At 38.5% G+C, this 21064-nt stretch overlaps 2 protein-coding genes across 11 annotated transcripts in view; one reads left to right on the forward strand and one right to left on the reverse strand.

The window, feature by feature from the left end:
- Positions 1-4812, forward strand: part of SRPK2 (SRSF protein kinase 2) — a 228282-nt gene extending 223470 nt beyond the window's left edge. For all 8 annotated transcript variants that reach the window (XM_029233982.1, XM_029233985.1, XM_029233986.1 and 5 more), the window contains one exon: positions 523-4812. In XM_029233982.1, coding sequence (XP_029089815.1) covers positions 523-707 — 185 coding nt within the window. In that variant the 3' untranslated portion in view covers positions 708-4812. The remainder of the gene's footprint in view (positions 1-522) is intronic.
- Positions 3724-21064, reverse strand: part of KMT2E (lysine methyltransferase 2E) — a 98932-nt gene continuing 81591 nt past the window's right edge. Inside the window, exons 15-26 of one of the 3 annotated variants that reach the window (XM_029233980.1) lie at positions 17008-17172; positions 16367-16675; positions 12705-12959; positions 12393-12537; positions 11596-11846; positions 11148-11204; positions 10444-11007; positions 9128-9417; positions 8149-8237; positions 7916-8041; positions 7646-7743; positions 3724-6759 (exon numbers count right to left, since the gene is read on the reverse strand). In XM_029233980.1, the coding sequence (XP_029089813.1) occupies positions 5260-6759; positions 7646-7743; positions 7916-8041; positions 8149-8237; positions 9128-9417; positions 10444-11007; positions 11148-11204; positions 11596-11846; positions 12393-12537; positions 12705-12959; positions 16367-16675; positions 17008-17172 (3849 nt within the window). In that variant the 3' untranslated portion in view covers positions 3724-5259. The remainder of the gene's footprint in view (positions 6760-7645; positions 7744-7915; positions 8042-8148; positions 8238-9127; positions 9418-10443; positions 11008-11147; positions 11205-11595; positions 11847-12392; positions 12538-12704; positions 12960-16366; positions 16676-17007; positions 17173-21064) is intronic. The other 2 variants (XM_029233979.1, XM_029233981.1) reach the window with 2 other exon arrangements.

Genomic DNA, 21064 nt, shown 5'->3' on the forward strand with positions numbered 1-21064 from the left:
CACCCCGTTCTGAGCGCTCAGTAGCCACATTGAGCTGGCAGCGACCATACTGGACAGCACCTATACCTATGAAGTACACCTCTACTGTCACTACCGTCAAGTTCTCTTGAATAGCGCTCTTCCAGAGGAAAATGGTAAGCTGCAGAAAAAATGGTCCAAGGAGTTTAAATAGCATGTATCTTAAAGCTTTTTCTAAGCAAATTGCAAAGAATCCCAAGTTGGGGAGAGTGCCTCGGTCAGTCTTTGCAAATGAAAATATTCTGGGCATCCTCAGCATGCTCTGCTTATTTAAAGAAACTTGGAGCTGATACAAATGAATTCTTCCTTTTTAAATGAGCCCTTGTTTATATTCACCAAGCTTACTTGATATTTTCGTGACATTTTCGTCTGTGGGAAAGCTGGCCTCTGTTGTCATGTAGTGTTGAGCAGGTAGGTATCTGCTTCATTGTAAAGAACCCAACTGGACCGACAATGGGAAATGCACAGTTGGAGCTTTCTTGACATGCCTGTTTTTCCCTGTAGGAGAGCTGCGGCACATCACCAAGCTGAAGCCCTGGAGCCTCTTTGATGTACTTGTGGAAAAGTATGGTTGGCCCCATGAAGATGCTGCACAGTTTACAGATTTCCTGATCCCCATGTTAGAAATGGTTCCAGAAAAACGAGCCTCAGCGGGCGAATGCCTTCGGCACCCTTGGTTGAATTCTTAGCAGATTCTGCACACACACATTCTGAGCTGGCACGTGTTGTCCAGTGCATTGGCCCTAAAGGGGGACTCTCGTTCTTAACAGGATTACAAGTGAGCTGGCTTCATCCTCAGACCTTTTATTTTGCTTTGAGGTACTGTCGTTTGACATTTTGCTTTTTCGTGCACTGTGATCCTGGGGAAGGGCAGTCTTTTGTCTTCAGCTTAGTAGTTACTGACACACTTTACTTCTGGAAACAATAACATGTCTCTAAGCATTGTTTCTTGTGTTGTGTGACATTCAAATGTCAATTTTTTTTGAACGAAAAATACTTTCCTCCTTGTGTTTTGGCAGGTTTTGTAACTATTTATGAAGAAGTATTTTAGCTGAGTACTATATAATTTACAATCTTAAGAAATTATCAAGTTGGAACCAAGAAATAGCAAGGAAATGTACAATTTGATCTTCTGGCAAAGGGACATCATTCCTGTATTATAGTGTATGTAAATGCACCCTGTAAATGTTAATTTCCATTAAATATGGGATGGGGACTCAAATTTCAGAAAAGCTACCCAGTCTTGAGTGCTTTGTAGCCTAAGTTGCATGTAATGGACTTTACTCCAAGGAGTTGTGCAAACTTTTCATTCCGTGACAGTCCTTTTGCATTGGATTTTAAACAACTGGCTCTGGGTTATATCATTCCCTATATGGCACTTTATACAAAGAAAAGACATGCTTCTCATTCTAAACTACGTATTATAGTTTAGCACTCCCATTCATATTTTTGCATATTTTAAATTAAAGGTACTTTTAAGGAAAAAGAGCAATTTCCCTTTAAAAATGTGGTAGCCTGGTACCATGTGGCGTTGCCTCCTCCAAGCCCTGTAAGTTAAACTCTACATAGATTAAATTGGACAAGAGAAACATGTTCAGTGTGTGGAGTGCAAAAATATATTTTTTTGGAAAAGCTTGCTCGTGTTTGTCTAGAACCAAGGTATGATATGTACAATTTGCAGTGCAGTGGGCAGAATACTAACATCTCAGAGGTAACAGGGATTGCATTCATTCCAGGGACAGTTTCGTGTGTGGCTACAACACATTTTACTAGCTTTTTCATTGTCTTTCCATGCGCTGAAGTTGAGAAAATGATTTTTTCCCTTTGCAGATTGCACACAATTTTGTTTATGCATTTCCTTAAAACTGTAGAATCCAGAACACAAACCATAGTAGGCAATACAATTTTAGAATGTAATATATAGAGGTACATTTAGCCTCTTTTAGAAATCAGTGGATTGAATTTTTTTGTTCGTTTTACATTCCTCAAGGTGCCTCGTTTTTCTTGACTTTGTCCATTAACATTTATCCATATGCCTTTGCAATAACTAGATTGTGAAAAGTTAACAAGTGTTGTAACAATAATCCGTTGTTTGAGGTGCTTGCAGTTGTCTTAAAAATTAAAGTGTTTTGGGTTTCTTTTCCAGACATTGCCTTGGTCATTGGCCTATATTTGAAGCGATAGAATCAATAAACATTTGCTATCCTTTTAATGTAGTGTAACCAGAACGAAAGGAAGTATCAGCATTCCTGTAGCAGGAAAGGTAGTTGTAGAACATGCATTAAGGCTTAATACGAGGAAAACATTCGTTGTTTTGTAAGGGTAGGATATGGATCTAGAAAAGATGCTGTAGTATAGATCCATTACCTAGAATTTCTGTGAACCTTTTTCATTCACGTTTCATCAGAAACATACTAGTTACATTTTGTTTGCGCATTGTCAGTTTTCTTCTTTTTTAACAGTATTCACTGTGAGGGAACAAGACACGTAATCTTACTCTTAGGAGTTAGCATTAGATCATATCGCTGTGAGGTGGAAGATACCATTCATTTATGAAATGTGCATGCTAAGTTTTTCTTCTGAGGCTGTAGGTGACCTTGTAGGTTCCGTGAACGATAGTGGCTGTAGACCAGTGATGCCATCCACAATTTGCACAGGAACCATTCTCACGAGAACCACGGAGTTCACGTATGTCTTCCCTAAGTCCATAAGAATTTTTATCAGGGTTATGGCACACTTGAATGAAATTTGTCTTTGGGCTCATGTTAGAAAATAATCCAGATAATTACGAACTTTGTAAGGATCTCTAATTTAGGATAAAATAGCCTAGCTAGTTTATAAATGTAAAAGCCACTGTTCTAGAAGGAATGTACATTTGTGTTAGGTATGGTATGGTTTTAGCAGATTCTTGGTGGCTTGATGATGATGAATGCATATAAGCTGAACGAGAACCACTGGTTTATGCAGAACACTATAGCCAGCTCCGTGATTTCAGTTCAGTGTCCTATCTTTTCCTTTCTCTAGTCCATGTGAAGTCATCATGGAAAATGACAAGCAGTGGCTCACATATGTGATGATAGCAGATTCAGAAGCTGGCTGTCTGGAAATTAGAACTGCCCCAAGGCAGAGGAAAAGTGGATATAATAGGAGCTTCAAAAAAGCATTAGCTTTCTAGGTGAAAACTGATTTACTAACTTGCTTCTTCCTGTACTTGGATCGTCCGTAGCTAGTTAACAGCTGGGGTAGAGAACTTCAGTTTGTATCTGCCGGTGAAATTACTTCTTAAATTCCAGTTTTCTCCCATTAATTTTTTTTAAGAAATTAATGCAGTTTACAGAAAAGCTTCCGTATACATTATTTGTATAGTAGGCAAATCTAGAACTATGAGGAATTAAAATCTTTAGGACAGTCCTTTTAAAGAGGTGTCACTATGCTAGTTAACTTTGTCTTCTGTTTGAAACTGTCGGTGGGGGGGGGGTGGGGGGGAGTGGATGACTGGATGATGTAAAGCCACTTCTTCGTGGACAGGTATTTCTTTAGCAAATACCGTAAGTAGAATCTTGTTGGATAATCAAGGATGGCAAAGTTGACCTAAGTTCTAAAACTTGATTAGGATTGAGCCCTACACACAGCTGTGTTAATGTAGCTGTTTTCAAAAGGAAATGGAAATTAAAAGTGTAAAAACATGACATACTACTGCCAATCTTAGTCATTTTTAGTCTGTTTACTTTTTTCTCCAATACACAGAATTGGTATACTGTGTCAAATTATGTCAAGTAATTGGATGGTGAACTATGTGTTGACAAATACTGTCACTGCTATTGGTTTATACTTAATCCTCCTGAGAGGTAGAAGACAAAGAATAAGAATTTATTATTCCAAAATAATAACTAGTATTTTGTATTTCAGCAATAAAACGTTCACTTGAGAGGCCACTTTCATTTCACTTGAGAGAGCTAAGAATGCTTTTTTCCTGTAGTTTTGTACACCCAAAACAAATTTTTAAAATTTCCTGCTACTCTTTAAAATACTATAGCTAGACAGTAAATGTTAAGGTTTTCAACTAATTTTGGTTCATCAGTAGGACATCTCAGTCATGTTCTAACATGTACAAATTAGATATTCCTGTGTTTTTAGGTAAAATATTCCGTACTTTCAAACAGCTGTAAATTAGTCTGTAGTTGAATCATGGGACGCTTCAATGGAATGGACTCATCTTGTACGATGTCAGATATAAGCAAACGTGTGCAGCATTTACGTAGCACGGTAGTTTCTCATGGCTCCTGCTCCTGCAAAACAGTAACACGTAGGAACCTTCCAGGAACAAGCCTTTACCGCCTCCTGATCTTGCTGCAGTCCCGTCCAGCTGAGGTAGTAGTTGCGAAAGAAAATGGAAGGCTCCTTACAAACTCTATCTGGAAAAGGTAACTTCTGTAAAAACGCTTGCATAAACGGACCCCAATCTCAGAAGTGGTACAGGACAATTGGGTAAAACTGACATAATTGTGGTTTATTAACATGAATTAAAATGCCCAACCAGTGCTTCAATGTGACAGTATATTTAAAATAGAGGAATTAAAGGCCATATACTGTACTACTTTCACAAAGATCACACAGTTTTGCAAAGACATGTCATATGTACAGTGCTATGTGTCAAATGAGAAAAGCTGTAAGCGATTATATACGCAAAAGAAATGCAGTATTTACAGTTTTTCAGGAGACATTAAAAATCATCTGTACATTAAATTACATTTTGCTTGCAAATAACCGATAAAACAAAATGAGCCATCTTCACACCAAACTAAAAATCTGTATTGCATTTTTTTATACATAAGATGCACTCACAGAACTGCTGATAGAAAGAAAATCCTCGTACTGCCATTACTTAGCCGTGTATTTAATGCATATGTATAACATAATAATATAGAAAACATTCACTAAATGAATTTAATTCCAACAATAAAATTTAAAGATCATGTAGCATCAAATCTACTGCCAGAAAAACAGCTGGAATGTTCACTTACAAAATAAAAGATACCTACACTGGCTTAACAGCACATCTTTTAAGGGATTTTTTTAAAAAGCAAAAATGGGAGAAATACAATGAGAGCGCACTGGTGTTTTTTTGTTTTGTTTTTTATACAAAGTTTCATGTACAAGCTTTAAAAAGTACCTTAACAGGTACATATGAAATGTACAGTTTATCTTACAGAACATTTTAAAAAGTTTTTGGAGTCCATTTTAATGCCACCCTGAACCATGGTAATTGTTCTGAAATGTTGGTGGCACCTGTGCTCTGTGAATTGGAATCTGTCCAGGCACTGGAGATGCCTGCTGAGGTCCTTGAACCCCATGTGGCAGGGCCACAGAGCCAGGATGAGGACAGAACCCTGAAGCGGTAGGTGTGGGAATACTGTTTGGTCCTTGGGGCTGGAGATGAGGACCTGCGACTGGTAAAGGACAATGTGGCCCTGTTCCAGAAGGCTGGTGTTGGGGTCCCGGTCCCAGAGTGGTGTGATGTGTAGTAGCTTGTGAGGGGTACGGTGGTACAGCTGGATGAGCACTTGAAGGAAAAAGTGGAGGTCCTTGATGAGGTGGGTGGTGTAAGGCTGGAGCCGATGGCGTATGATGTCCGGAAGCCAGAACACCGGAAGGCGGCGGAGGAGGGGGTGGTGGAGGGGCGGAGCTCACCACGTGCTGGTGTTGTGCTTGCAGACCTGGGAGTCCCGTGGAGGGGTGGGGCGGTGGATGGTGATGCGGGGCGGGAGGGGGAGGGGGGGGCGGCAGACGGTGTCCAGCCGTTTGAGAGTGAACGTGGGACCCAGGGGCGACAGCGTGGACAGGCCCCACGCCGTGTGCTACGGAGTGTGGCTGTGGCTGGGCGAGGTGTGGTCCTGGAGCGGGAGGGGGGGGAGGCGGGGGTGGGACTACGGCGGCGGAGGTCTGGTGGTGAACGGGAGGGGTCTGCGAAGGCAGAAAGTGCCCTGGAGTCACGTGATGTCCCGGAACGGCTTGCTGGCCCGTGGTGCCGGGAAGAGCTTGATTTGGTCCTGATGTAAACACAGTTTGTTGGGAAAGACTGCCTTTCAGCTGATTATAGCTCTGAAAGTTTGCGGAGGGCTGCTGGTTTTGATAGTAAGAGGACGAGGGGGGCGGCGGGGGGGGCGGGGGTGGTGGGGCCGCGCCGCCCAGGCTCGACTGGGTAAACTGCTGACTGAGCGCTGCCGGGGGCTGTCCTGAGGGCGTCTGTGTGAACAGCGCTCCAGACGGGGCCTGCTGCGTACTGGCTTGAAGGTTCTGTGCTGCTGGGTAAAAATTTCTTTGAGGCTCTCGCTGAGGTGTTCCAACTTGAGGTGACTGTGAGTGGTGAGGCCTGTAGGGAGAGCCTAACTGCTGTGAAGGAGGCTTTGGTGAAAGATAACCGTGTTGTACAGGCGTGTGAGGCGTCGACGACTTTGGAGGATTTTCTACGTGAGGTGATGGAGGACAGTGCAACTTCACGGGCGCGGAAGGCAGCTTCTGTGCAAGTTGCTCAGATGAACTGCGAACAAGTGGCTGTGGAGGATGATTCTTCGAAAGTGCTTGGGTGTTACTTGACAGCTGTTTTTGATGGAGTTCTGTTTTCAGGTGGACACCGTTCTCAGCTTCTGACACAGTAACTGCTCCCTCCCAATGGGAATCTGGTTTTGTGAGTATTTTCCCATGTGGCTGGGCAGGAATTACAGGTCCCGGTGAACCAGGCTGTGAGAAGAAAACAAATTTATATAAACTTTAGAAACATTTTATGTACACTGAGGTTTGTTATTACTGGTATTTAATGTTAGCTAAATATTAATTGGAACGGGGGCAGGGAATAAGTGGTCTGAGAGGAGGACAACTACAGAGGCTTGGGATGTTAAAACGCCAGTTTTTTTAAGTAGTTGAGCAAGTTCTGATAATAAGCTTCAACTGAATTCCCTGAAATTTTATTGAAGACAAGTTAAGGAAATTAATCTGCCTTTTTTCCCCTGAGCAGTGAAACCTGTCTTTGACTCCTATTCTGAAAGAACCACACTTAAACACTGCAGGCAACTTTCAATTCCATAATTGAAATTTCTATACTCCACCTAAGGATAAATTTGCTTGGGTAGATAAACCTGCTCCCCCCAACTGTTTTCACTTGTAATACCTTTTCTATTGTTCAAGTTCAGGTAATCCAAGGATAAGACTACTTGAATATATAATGATGTTCTTTAAGCAGAAAGAAAAAATCAATCTCAGATTTCCTCATCGTTACGTTTCCAAAGATACTGCCCCACTGGATTATCATGTCTTGATGATCCAGGATAGAGGCAGCATTTCTTTTAAATTAAGAATGTCACCTGACCGTTTGTTTTTAGAGAATTAACTGGCTGGCCGGTCAAATATTTTATGAAAAGACTGAATTTCCTAGACACTAGGATAAGGAAGGGGTGGAAGGAACTCTTGGAGCAGGTGTAAGCTGCTGAAGTACGTTCAGCACATGGGAACTTGAACAGGAGAAGTGTCCAGAAATCAGAAACTGATCCTTGGTACAGCAGGAAAACCTCCATGTGCACATTACCATCCACTTTTCTGAAGGGCCACGTTCAAAGGTCAATGTTATTACCTTGCTCATTTTTGAAGGGCTTTTACAAGTATTTTGGGAAGGATCTGGGGACGCACATTCACTTGTAGTCGTGGGTTCTGGATTTTCAGGATCAGGATCTGTAAAGCGTAAGGAACCATAGAAAATGTAAAACTGCACGATAAATACTGCTTTTTACTAACACTCGGACGTACATTCTACTGTTCAAACCAACGTCTTATAAAGGCTCTCTCTCTCCTTTCTGAAAAGGTATTTAAAACAACCACCATGATAGGTCATCTGCTTACTGACCTTCCATCAGTTCACTGAAAGAAGGGACTGGGCCCTTGGGTTGCAACTGGGGAATGTGATTTGAATGAGATGAAGGTGAAGACGGAACATGAATCGGTGAACATGGGACACATGGTGACTCTCCCCCTAGAGATGAAGCAGAAGCAGACCCAAAGAGAACATTAGAAGCACAGAACGGGGGTGCAGAGTGATTAGCTGACTCCACTTTTCGGCAAAGCAACAAGCTCACTTACCACTATCTTTATCTTTTCGGTGATCACTGAGTAGTAAAGCTCTCTGATAACTCCTCTCTCGCACTTGCTCCACTGAAGTTGAGGCGGTCCTTTAAAATCAAGTCATAACATCAGTTCAGAAGCTGCTGCCGGCTAGATCAGTTTGTGTCCCCTGATGGCCAACATAGCCTCTCAGATAAAGGCTTTTGCTCGTTGGGGAAAAGCTTTGAAAACAGCTCCCCACCCCAGCCCACAACACCCCCCAAAACTGAGACTTTTATCCTCATTTATTTGAAGAACTCAAGCAGACGCCATTCCTTTGTCTTAAGCAATTTCTTGGTGAAAAGGAGGGGGTCGTTGAAGGGGGTAGCAAAACAACATTCAGAACGTCACTTCAGGTTACCAAAGGGACCACATATACCCCTGACAAATTACCTTGGGTCTGGATTATAAGGCTAGCAGGAAGCTCAGAGGTAAGAGGACCATGGAGCAAAGTGAATGTGGCCTCCTGCCCTTTGCAGGACCCTTCTGTATCCAGCTTCTTCTATTCCTATCGAAGAAACACTAAACATGGCTGTACTCTCAAGGCAACTGGTAAGGGTGACAAAGAAACTGCCGGATGTTGACTAGGATAAAGGTTCTTTGGAGAGGAATATTTGTGTGAAAATTATCGAGGAGTAGATACAATGGACCTTTAATGATGCAGGGAAATACTTAACTGGCTTAAAACTCTTATCAGCAAAAAGGGTCTGTCAAAATTATGATCACAAACCTCCTCTGCTGTAGGAGAGCAACAAACAGGAAGGCAGCTGATTAACAAAAACTTTGTTTTTCAGAACAGCACACTGCCAATCTTTACAAGTGTATAAGCTCCGTTCAGAATCAGCTATGTGACTGGACGATAAAATAACAAAAGGCTACCGTCATTATAAGGTGTATTACTTGTAGTTCTACAGTTACCAGTTAGTTAGGTTTTTTTTTTTCCCAACAGGCAGCTTACCATTGGACTTCTGGTTCATTCTTTTCACTGGCAGAAGCTTCCTTAACAGGACAGTTATTGCTGGTTTCTTCCAAAGTAGCATTATAAACTGTAGCTGGTGTTGGTAAAGGTAGGCTAGCAGTGCTTTCTATCTGCTCCCCATTTTCATTCCCGTTGGCACACCCATCAGCATTGTTGCTGCTCAAGTTTCCACTTGTGTGAGGTGATACATTAACCAGTGGAAAGTGTTCTGCCTTAGAGCCACTTTTCCTAGCTTCACGTTGTCTTTTCCGGTATTCTAATAGAGAAACCTTAAGCAAGAAAGATAAGGAAAAGCAAATCTTTTATCCTTGTTTTTATATGTCAGTGTCAATCTATTCTTTTTTTTTCTAAAGAGAATTACTATATTTACATTAAGAAAATTATATAAAATAATTTGATTCTGAACAAACAATAATAATTAACAATTATCAAATGCCTACTATATGCCAGGCATTGTATTTAGATGATTTACATACATTATCTCATTTAATCCTCACAACAACCCTATGAAATAGGTATATTATCATCCCCATTTTACAGATGAGGAAATTGAGTAACTCACTCACTCAAGGTCACACAGCTGGTGAGTGTTGGAGCCGGGATTCGAACCTAGGTCTTACTTGAAAGCCCGTGCTCTTTCCACTATACTATATTGCTTCCCACAAAGTTGCCAACTGGACTCTGTTATAAAAATTAAAAGCACACATCACTAAAATTCTTTCGACTTGCAAAGCAATAAAGCCTATTAACAAATAAAATACGTGTTGTAGTTTCTCCCACTGATCTGAAATAAGGCATTCTAATTGTCTCGGTATGTCTGCCAACCAAATAATGGTGGTAAATCAGGGAACTTATTATTTATATAATAAATACTTTTATATCCATGGCCTAAATACTGTAGGTATTAAGGATGAGGAAAAGAGGCATTTCTTCTATATCGGCTGCCTGTTCTATGTAAAATAAGGGTAATAAGAACACAAATATTATTCAATTCTGTTTATTTGGTTGGGAAATGGTTATCTTTTAAAAGTTACTCCTTCAGTGAAATAAATCACCTTGAGGTTTCGATCTCTGAAACCATGCTCCTTATAGGACTTTTCCGTTATCACTAGCTCTCTGCAAACATAATCTAATTCACTGAGCATTTACAAAAGGTTTAAAAATGTACGTATCAATAATTCAATATGAATAAAGTATGAATGCCTTACACAGTACATATTATAACTACTAATTACCCTCAGAAGTAGTATGAAAAAAACACTATTAAAAGGACTATAAATCGTTAAATTTGTAACCTTTTTCTTTTGTGGTGGATTCTGGGGTGTGCAACTTCCGTCGATCAAATTGTCATTAATAGTCCGTCCAAAACCAGATACAAGCCCATCTTCTGAAGTACAAAACACAGGTGTTTCCATAAACATGCCTCTAGTATCATCCTGCATCAGGCACTTTGACTCACTTATTCGGAAGCCTCCTCCAACCTCCAACTGATGTGAGGGTGTCAGGTCCCTCAAGTTGGAGTTTACTGAGAAGTTAACTCCTGTTCTGTCAGGACTCTTTACCCAGGAAGAATATATTGGGCCCCGTCCAGAGTGAGCAGATTCCAGTTGGCTGTTAGACTCAGTCCTATCATGTGCAGGTGTTTCCATGGTTTTATGTAAGGCAGCTTGCTCGACTGTATCGAGTCCCAGTTGAAGGTCTGACACAGATTCCTTTTCTCCAGGGCACTGCCTACTGACTTCAGTCCTACTCCTAGGGCTGGTATAACCAATAGTCTTTATTTCTTGCAGACCGAGTTCAGTTAAATTAGAATTTCTAAAAGGCCCCAATGTTAACATGGTTGAAGATCTGTCAAAGCCCTGTTTACAGAATTAAAAAAACAAAAAAAATTACACAAATAACCACATTTGGAAGCTAGTTACATTAAATGTACCAACAATTTATAATGATACTAGGGAAAAGTCACCGATTTAAAAAACCTTTTTTAGTATCTCCTTACCTCTTGACTATAAGTGCGTCTCTTAATTTCTGGAGAACTTTCTGGGGAAGAAATATTCTACATAAAAGAAATAATCATAATTGAAAATTAAAATATGTTAACAAACCCATGATATTTATAGAAATGAGAACTTAAAATGAGAAACTACTACACAGACTTTGGTTGTAGACTTTTTTATTTCCATTCCCCTTATATTTTGCTTTAAGGTCACTTTGATACACATAGTCATTTAGTCTGACTTTTTGTATATCAATCAGATGAAATGAAAGTTATGTGCATTTTAATAAAAAATAAAGTTTAAATTCACAAATGCATGTTCCAAATTTTCGCTCTTAGATTCTTAAGAACTTTTTTTTCCTGCTCTCAGTACACTAATTATTAAAGGGAGAAAAAAACAGCTATTAAAGAAGCCCCATCCCCATGGGTTTTTGTTTCTGTTTTTTCTCACCTCAAAGTGCATGGTATTTCCCGGTGTGCCAGGAGTTACTGGGGTAACTGGTGAATAGATGGGCTTATAACCATTTCTACAAGCTTCGTCGTCTGACTTTGCCCGTGGAGGAGTGGCAAATGATGGATCCGTAGGAGTAATATCTGTGTGAGTTGGGGTAGCATATGGTGAAGGAGTAGGTGTGGAGGTTTCTGAGTAAGCAGAATCTAGTAACTGATAGAGTCTTCGTTTTTTTAGTGGTGTAGTTAAATCTGTTGGTGAAATAAGTTAAGAAATTATACTGCTGCTATTTGCTATAATCTGTAATATATTCTGGGAAAGATCAAAAAACATCAGCAATCGTAATTATGATGTCACCCCGAAACTAAATTTCACAGTTTTTAAAGATAACAGGAAGCAATCTCTCCCCCACCCCCACCCCGCCCCCCAACTTAGTCATTTTCACTGTTAGCAAGCATATTATCTTGCCAGAAGGCTTACAGGCCTGGGGGGCTCTAAGAAATCTTGCAAGTACAGCTGTTAATTTAACTGATTTCTAAGAGTCCTTTTGAATCTTGTTGAAAACCAGCTGGCCAACTAGGCCCAAAATTCAACCATAAGCCCCAACATATTGTACATGGTACTTGCAAATTAAGATTTTCATGTCTACCTTCGTCTAAAACTTTGGAGGACAGAAAAGAGAAAATATATGTAACAATGGGCTTCTTTTGAAAGGTACATAATAATTAGAATATATATATGCTATATATATCCTGCCACATTCTCCACACTAGAACAACACTGAAAAGAAATTCTACCTGGAAGAGAACAGCTATCATTTAATAGTAGTGGACTTCTATTTTCACCATTGACTGTAGGACTTCTGGATCTTTCTTGACAGGGTGAATTAAATCTGTGTAAAATTGCTGAGTTTTCTTCTTCCAGAGCTTGTTTCAACCACCGCTGAAATACACAGAACAATAAATGAAGAGAAATCAGTTTGTAGCTGTTTACATATCCTATAAATATACAGCCAATTCCAAAAGCATTTCACTACCAGGACTGGTAGAGTAAGGAATGAGAATGGCTTTCGGCTCATACTAGAGTTTCATATCCAAAGAAAAGTTTACCTTCTTGCATGAGCCAGAAATGTTTTCAGGAGGTTCTTTTCTTCTCCTTTTTTCTGAAAGGAATGGTGAAGTGAATCTAATGTAGTGCTTAGGAGTAGAGTATACATGCGGACTGTAAGTGAGACCCGGTAAAGAATTGAGCTGTGTAGCTAACACTTCAGGATCTGTAGTTATGCGCAGAGGCTTTTCTGAAAGGGTGTCTGAAGGTTTTCCCGTCTTCTCATTCTTCTCACTTAACCATTCATTGACCAAGTGCTAGAGAGAAGGAAAATCTGGATCACTATATATGTAATTATACAGATTCTCCTATAGAATATTCTAATACCAAATTTGTAACTGACATATCTAAAATGAGAGATTAATTTAAATCCTTCATATATGATGTCTAAAAAGTCAATATAAGTCATTCTGCATTTCCTTGGTTATCTACACTTATTACTAAAATTTTTTACACAATTATACTTTGTAGGAACAAAACACATGATATTTTTATAAAATAGTAAAAATCTAGGAGACCTCGGTACTATCTTAAAAACACAAACACTAAACTGCTTCTATATTATGTGTAAAGTGTTTAGTTTGTCACACTTTAGGCAGTGTTTTTTTTGTTCTTGTTGTTTGTTTTTTTGCGGTACACGGGCCTCTCACTGCTGCGGCCTTTCCCATTGCGGGACCTGCAGGCTCAGCGGCCATGGCTTACGGGCCCAGCCGCTCTGCGGCATGTGGGATCTTCCCGGACCGGGGCACAAACCCGTGTCCTGTGCATCGGCAGGCGGACTCGCAACCACTGCGCCACCAGGGAAGCCCTAGGCAGTGGTTTTCTACTCTGGCTGCTCATCAGAATCTCCAGATGAGGCCAATGCATATATACATATATATTTTTTTAAAGCTGTCGGCATTGACAATCACTAATGATTTAAGGGGGTTGAAATCTCTAAGTTCCCATGCTTTGAAAATTCACATAATCCCTTTCTTAGTTCTGTTTATTTTTTTGCATCTACAATGTACATAGTTCAGTCTTTACTGGCTGTATGAATATACCTGATCCTAAAGTATAATGATTACTCAACTTTTTCTTTTTTTAAGAACTAGTTATTTAGTAAAGTTCAGATGTAATGGGCATGGAAATAAGGATTACATTTCTCAGCTCAAGCACATTTTCCTTGCTATGTGGGCACTTATATCTTTTCTATCTAATTATCAAATTATACTCCTTTAATTTTTATTATAAATGTAACTTGTAGAATATGTAGAAAAACTAGTGTATATGTATTTACACATACATTCTCACAATACACATACAGAAATACATACATTAATAAAAGTCTACCCACATCCTGTCTTCTAGAGATAATCACTATAAGCATTTTGGCATCTTTTCTTTCCTTTCTTTTTTCAATGTATGTAAACTTCCTTTCTAGGACAAGCAACAGTGGGGCTAAAGCACTTGGGAGTCTGCAACAGACTGCCCCGGTGTGAATCCTGGCTTTGCCACTTACCGTTACCTCAAGCAAGTTACATAACTTTTCTACATCTCAATCCAGATCTATAAAAGAAGGGTCATGAGAGAAACTAGCTCTACAAATAGGGTTATTGTAAGGATTACAAGAGTTAAATAACCAAAGCTCTTCATAGAGTATCTGGCACAGAATAAGTGCCATGTATGAAACTGAAGAAGGCCTTTACATTATAGGAAATCACGATAATTTGGTACTCCGTCAAACAGTAATGTTGTTTAAAATAACAGTATATATCACACGCAAAACCTGTGGGAAAAAGGCTTTTTTTTTTTTAGAGAGAATCAGGATATGGGAACCTATATCTCAAGACCAGAGAATTAAATCTATAGTGCCACAGAAGTTTAGTCATTTAATAATTAAAGGGCAGGGACTGTGTCATATTTGCAATCAAGAAAGCAGCCTTTTTTTTTGTTTTCCTGCACTGTGCAGCTTGTGGAATGTTGGTTCCCAGACCAGGGATTGAACCCACTGGGCCCTCAGCAGTGAGAGTGCAGAGTCTCAACCACTGACCACCAGGGAATTCCCAAAAGTAGCTTTTCTTTTAAACATGAATCTTTTTTCTTTCTCACTAATCCAAATTATGGAGAAAATCTGCAGCTACTTTTTGTCCTCCCAAAGTGGGCAAAAGTAACTACTCATTGTCAAAATCAAGTGCTGGCTTGCTTGTTCAGGATCCAAGGTGCAAAGGTGAGCACAGACTTCAAATCAGAGCGGTGTTTAGATCGTCTCTGTCTAATCCTCTGACTCGCCACTGAAGTATACTCCCAGATTCCTCCTAGATATTTACGAAGTATACTTCTCATGGTTTCACAGTACCTACAAACTATACTGAATTTGGTAAGAACAAAGACCAGATAAAGTGGGTTTCAAAGTATTTTGTTGTAGAAGGGCGTGAGAAGGATCCATTTATGATCTACCCCACTGCCCAGAGAGCCTAAGGGTTGCACTTTGGTATCTGCTCCAATCTGCTGTACTCAGAACGGGAGAAAAACAAAGCTTCATAAGGGTGTTCTGTATTTCTGGCCTTCCTGTAAAGCTCAGGTTGGTTTATCTCAGTGACTGTTTACCACAATTGCTTCATTAAATCTGACAGTAGTTTTTTGACAGATTTTTATTAATAAATTGACCTAAAACTACCCTTCCTGAAATCCTCCTACACTGTTGGTGGGAATGTAAATTGGTACAGACAGTATGGAGGTTCCTTAAAAAACTAAAAATAGAGCTACCATATAATCTGGTAATCCCACTCCTGGGCATATATCCAGAGAAAACCGTAATCTGAAAGGATACATGCACCCCAGAGTTCACTGCAGCAGGACCTAGAGATGATCATACTAAGTGAAGTAAGTCAGAGAAAGACAAATATCATGATAGCACTCGTGGAATCTAATTTTTTTAAAAAAGAAACAAATGAACTTATTTACAAAACAGAATCAGACTTAAGGGGAAACGGGGTGGGGGGGATAAATCAGAAGCTTGGGATGAACACGTACACACTACTATATATAATAAGATAACCAAAAAGGACCTACTACTGTATAGCACAGGGAACTCAATATTCTGTGATAAGCTATATGAGAAAACAATCTAAAAAAGAATGCATGTATGCATGTGTATAACTGAATCACTTTGCTGTATACCTGAAACTAACACAACATTGTAAATCAACTACACTCCAATAAAATTAAAATGAAACTACCCTTCCTTATAAACTTTCACATCCTACTACATTCTATGGAAATCAACAATTTCTTCACATTTAATTCTTGTAATCTACCTTTACCATGAAATTTATAAAAACTACAAAGAATAAAGAAAGGATAACACATCTCAAACTAGTTGTTTCTGAGAAGTGTAGTTTAGTACATAAAGTAGGCAAAATTAAATCATTAGAAATCAGAATTGCAATACTACAAGGAAGCCTTGATATACTGGATATTTTAATGATGCAAACATTTCTATTAACTGATTTTACAGTTTTGCAATTCTCATTCTTAGTTTAAAACTTTGCTAGTATAAAAACCACGACTCTTATCACTCTTCCTTATGAGATGTTATAGACTGAATTCCTAAAACATGAATATATTTAACATCATAAGACATTTGTTAAAAAACAGTTCTTACATTCATTAAGAATCATACCTTTTTTGTTTTGGGATACTTTGTTGGACATTTATTAAGTGCTGGAACTTCAGTTTCAGTAATTATTTCTGCTAGTGCAGTTTCACTTTCTGGTTCTATTGCAAGTACAGTATTTTCAGTATCATTTTGTTGTGAAGTAACTTCTATATCAGGAGAAGACGGTTGGATATCTGAACACATGCTGACAGTTCTGTGTCTCCGACGCTGCTGTCCGATGTGAGTCCTACTCCGAGAAAAACTTTTTCTCTGTTTAGTTCTATTTACTTTGGCAGGAGTTGGCTTGCTAGCAGTTTCTTCTTTTGCTTGTTCCTAATTCAAAAGAGAATGGAACTTTTAATACGATGTTTATATAACTCAGTAGTTGAAATCTAATGGCATCAATCTGCTTCAGAAGCTAACTGCCCCAAATGTCTTTATGAATTCTGATATATATTAAATTGACATAATTAAAAATTTTCTTACTCTCCAAAACAAAGCAAGTGGAGTCTCATAGCTGAAGTCTTAAATTCTCATAGGATTTGAAAAATGCTATTGAAAAGCTAGTATCACATCAAAAATTCTTTATAGATGTAATTAAATTGTGGAAATTTTATTGGAAAGTGGTGAAGTGTGAAGATAAAACTAGACCTGAATAATAATACCTGAATAACTTCAGCATCAGTGACAATCTGTGCATCTTTACATTCAGTTTTAACTTCAGTTTTGGCAGTGCTGATCCTTTCCAAAGCTTGTTCTCTTCTTTTCTCTCTTTTCTCAAGTCTGGCAAAAGCCTGCAGAATTGCTTCCATTTTCCTTTCTTCTCTTGTCTACAAAATTTAAAGTAACATAATAAATACTGCTGTGAAGTAAAATTCAAAAGTCCAAATGTTCATGGCAAATTAAAAAAAAATTTCTATGATGGTGTTAGCAAAACACCTCTTTTGATGGTAGATATGGGATTAAAAACATTTATATTCATTTTAGATCTTTGAGAATCCCAAACATCTTGGTAAACCCTGTCATTACAAATATATTACAATGAAAGGAATGTTTGGATGATTGTATGTTAATGATAAAGGTAAGGCAAAACCAAAAAAAGACTCAAGAACGACCCTGCTTTATCAAACCAAAAATCTTTTTTTCTCAGTAATACATTAGGCAGCCTTTTAAAAATAAGATCAAAGTTCCTAAGGTAATAATATGTTGAAAAGGTTAAATCCATATGAACGTAAGGAGTGAATATATTGACATGTCATAGCAGGATATTGTGGGGTGAAGTCCTGGGTTTAAATCATGATGCTACCAGTCATTTACTATCTCTGTGACCCTAGGCAATGTAACAACTCTGGTTATTAACCTTTTTGAGCATCTTATAAAATGTGGGTAACAATATTTACACTTCACAGAATTGTTAATGAGTTCAAATATAAAATATCTGTGAAGTTTTCCAACCTTACTTGGAAAATGGTAGGCATTTCTTAGGTGTTACTATTTCTCCTTTGGCTCTCTTGCCCTCCATTATAATTGTTATAAGGCATTCCTCTATCTTCTGCTCTTCCCGTCTACACTGACAGTTCAAGGCAGAGACTGGAAAACAGCAAGAGTTCCTTTGAGCGTCAGTTCTCTTTGGAGAGAGAACATTAAAAGCAAGACCCAGAGCCTTGGCCAGGGGGCCTGGCAAATGCTTCAGGTTTCAACCAGAAACAGGAAGCATGTCCATCAACTGTCCAGTTCTCCAAATGTAAAGAACCAGGTCCTGAGGCTTAGATCCATTCGTCTTTCTTCCTTTATTGTCATCCATGTGGGAAAGAAACATCAATAACTCAAGGTCTGGCTGCATGGTCTTCTCAATATCAGAGCTTTAGAGTTCGAGTAATTATCAGCAGAGATTCAAGCATTAAGACACCTACACTATGAAAACTATTACTTACTCTTTCCTATATTTTTTTCTTTCATTGTTCCACTAGGTAAGGGAAATATGTAAACATAACTCTTCTGAGAACTTTATAATTGGTGAAAACAGACTACCATACTGCAAATGTGTCAGTCTTCTAAAATGTGTTATCCTCACCCTCTTTATTTTACAGGTAAGGAAACTGAGATCCAAAGAGGTAAGATTACTTGTTCATGGACACATCTGCGTCTTAGCTTTCTTGGTCTGGGATGGATAATAAGACACTAAAATAAAGAATGTAGGCAAAAGATGATCTCTTTACTGGAACTGGAAGTTTTAAAGCTGAATTCTTTCCTTAGATAATACATATCTCTGGTCTTAATAAATCACTTTACTCGACCCCCTTTCATTTATGGCTCTCTATAAAAATCCTGTCTCAATATATTAGGGCTTTTCTAACACCCTAAATTTAGAAGTCTGGAGTAACTAAAAAATACGATTTTCATAATTGCTTCACCTGTGGAATGGGGGTGGGTAGAAAGAGAAGGGGTTCATTATTGTGCTTATAAATTTAAAAATAAATCTGGGAAAAGTACATTTTTCCAAAAGAAACAAAGTTGTCTTAGCAAGAATCATTTTATGTATAAAATAAATTTACCCACGGGCCAGGCACCCAAAGGAGATATTTTCTATGTCATGATTATCCAAGGAAAGTTTCCTAAGATAAATACGTATTTATGCCAAAAGAAGTTTCCTTGACATGGTCCATTATTCACTTGTTTTAGATACAGTAAGGGTCAGAGATAAAACTAATTGATGTAAAGACAAAATTAATTCATTTAAAAATTGAACTCCCTTGGAAAACAATGCAGCTAATGGATAGTCAAAGCAAAATCCTTTATTTCTAGATGACTCGATCTTTTTGAGCTGGTCAGGATCTTAAAAATAATCTAGTCCTACACTGCTGAAGAAACCAGAGCCCACGTGTATTAACTGAATCACTCAAAGGCAGAGCCATAATTATTATCCAAGTTTCCAGGCTCCTGGTTTGTTCTTCTTTCCAATTACCAACTACTGACACACACTACATAATGCAAAATAAAGCATAATTCTTCCTATATTTACTACAACTATTAACTGAAAGCACTAAACAGGTATCCTAATAGCTTTAACCCAGCTTCATCTTAAAACACACACTTTAGAAAATGTAAACATGCTTTTGATTATGTGAAGAAAAAAAAAGTTAATTACTAATCTACTTTTATTTTAAATTCCTTAAGGTTCATATGTCATTCAGCTTTTATATTCACCAGTGTATTCTCTGACACACACAACCAGATATACAGTATGTAATGACTGAAAATTCACCACCCACTTTATAGATCTAACTGATAAATAAGTTTTATATGTAGCTTGAGATAATTATAGCTGATTGTTCAGGGGACTAGAGAAATTAGGAGTCTTAGTTAGCCCCAGCAGACTGTCCATAGATCCTGACATCTGAGCTGGATGTAGTTTAGATGATACTTGTCACCTAAGGCTACCACCAGGACCTGCGTGTTTCATTATCATGACTCATTCCAAGCCACTGACTGTTCAGACCTCAAAAGTCATTTTTACACTCTGTGAGCTTGGCAACTGATAGACCCTGATATAGAATTAGAATTAGAATCAGACAGGGTTGACTTTTGACTTTTGTTGTTAACAACAACACTGTTGTTAACGCTGGAGTGTTGGGTGCTGAACTAAAAAAACTGAGAAATCTCTGATGAGATCTACAGATTGCTTTTATGACATTTTTCAGTTTATGGCTTTACAGTATAACACACAAGAGTACAGTAATTTTCTGTAAGCAGAAAGTCTGCTTAATATCCCTTTATAGGATTTTATCACTTGAGGAGTGGGTACAGTGAGAATTTGTATTACAATTTTGTGCTTCAATGTATAAACACACTGGAACACAAATTTAACTTGAAATCATGTCACGTTGTACTTGGAAGAGACAATGGAGATCTTCTTGTATGAGCCCCTATTCAACAAATGGCGAGGGACTTCCCTGGTGGCACAGTTGTTAAGAATCTGCCTGCCAATGCAGGGGACATGGGTTCGAGCCCTGGTCCGGGAAGATCCCACGTGCCGTGGAGGAACTGAGCCCGTGAGCCACAACTACCGAAGCCCCTGCACCGCAAGGAAGAGTAGCCCCCACTCGCAGCAACTAGAGAAAGCTTGTGCACAGCAACAAAGACCCAACACAGCCAAAAGTAAATAAATTTATATTTTAAAAAAAATGGTGAAAACCTAAGGTCCATATAGTTCAAGGACTACATAATAAAGAACACGAATTAAAGTTTTATACAATATCACAACTGAAAAACTAAACTACACTGACTAAATTGTTAGAATTCATCCCAATTAGAGATATTTGGTAATATGAAGCTGAGTGAAAATAAGCTTATATACTCTGGATGCCTTACAGTGGCTTTAGAAGGAAATTTGCTAGTCGTAGGATCTAAGAATTGAGAAGGAAACAAAATGAAGACATTTAGGTATTTTGTGATTTCCTTTTTTACCTTACTACCAAGTAGGAAGTGGCTCTTAAAGACAAAAACAACAAAGTTGCCTTTTAAAGGAAAAGGGAAATGGCAGGCCAACCTACCAAATTACTTACAGCGTTGAAATAGAGAAATTAAAAGACTTCTTACTCAACTAACTTCCCTTAACCTTTTGAATAGGAATTTATTAATTTTTTAAAAAATGCTAAGACTACTGCTTACCAATAAAATTGTTCCAAAAGAGTAAGTATCTCCATTTCTTCTCTACCACAT

This window comes from Monodon monoceros, unplaced genomic scaffold, assembly GCF_005190385.1.
Source record: "Monodon monoceros isolate NGI ecotype Baffin Bay Population unplaced genomic scaffold, NGI_Narwhal_1 Super_Scaffold_2, whole genome shotgun sequence".
Taxonomy (NCBI): Eukaryota; Metazoa; Chordata; class Mammalia; order Artiodactyla; family Monodontidae; genus Monodon; species Monodon monoceros.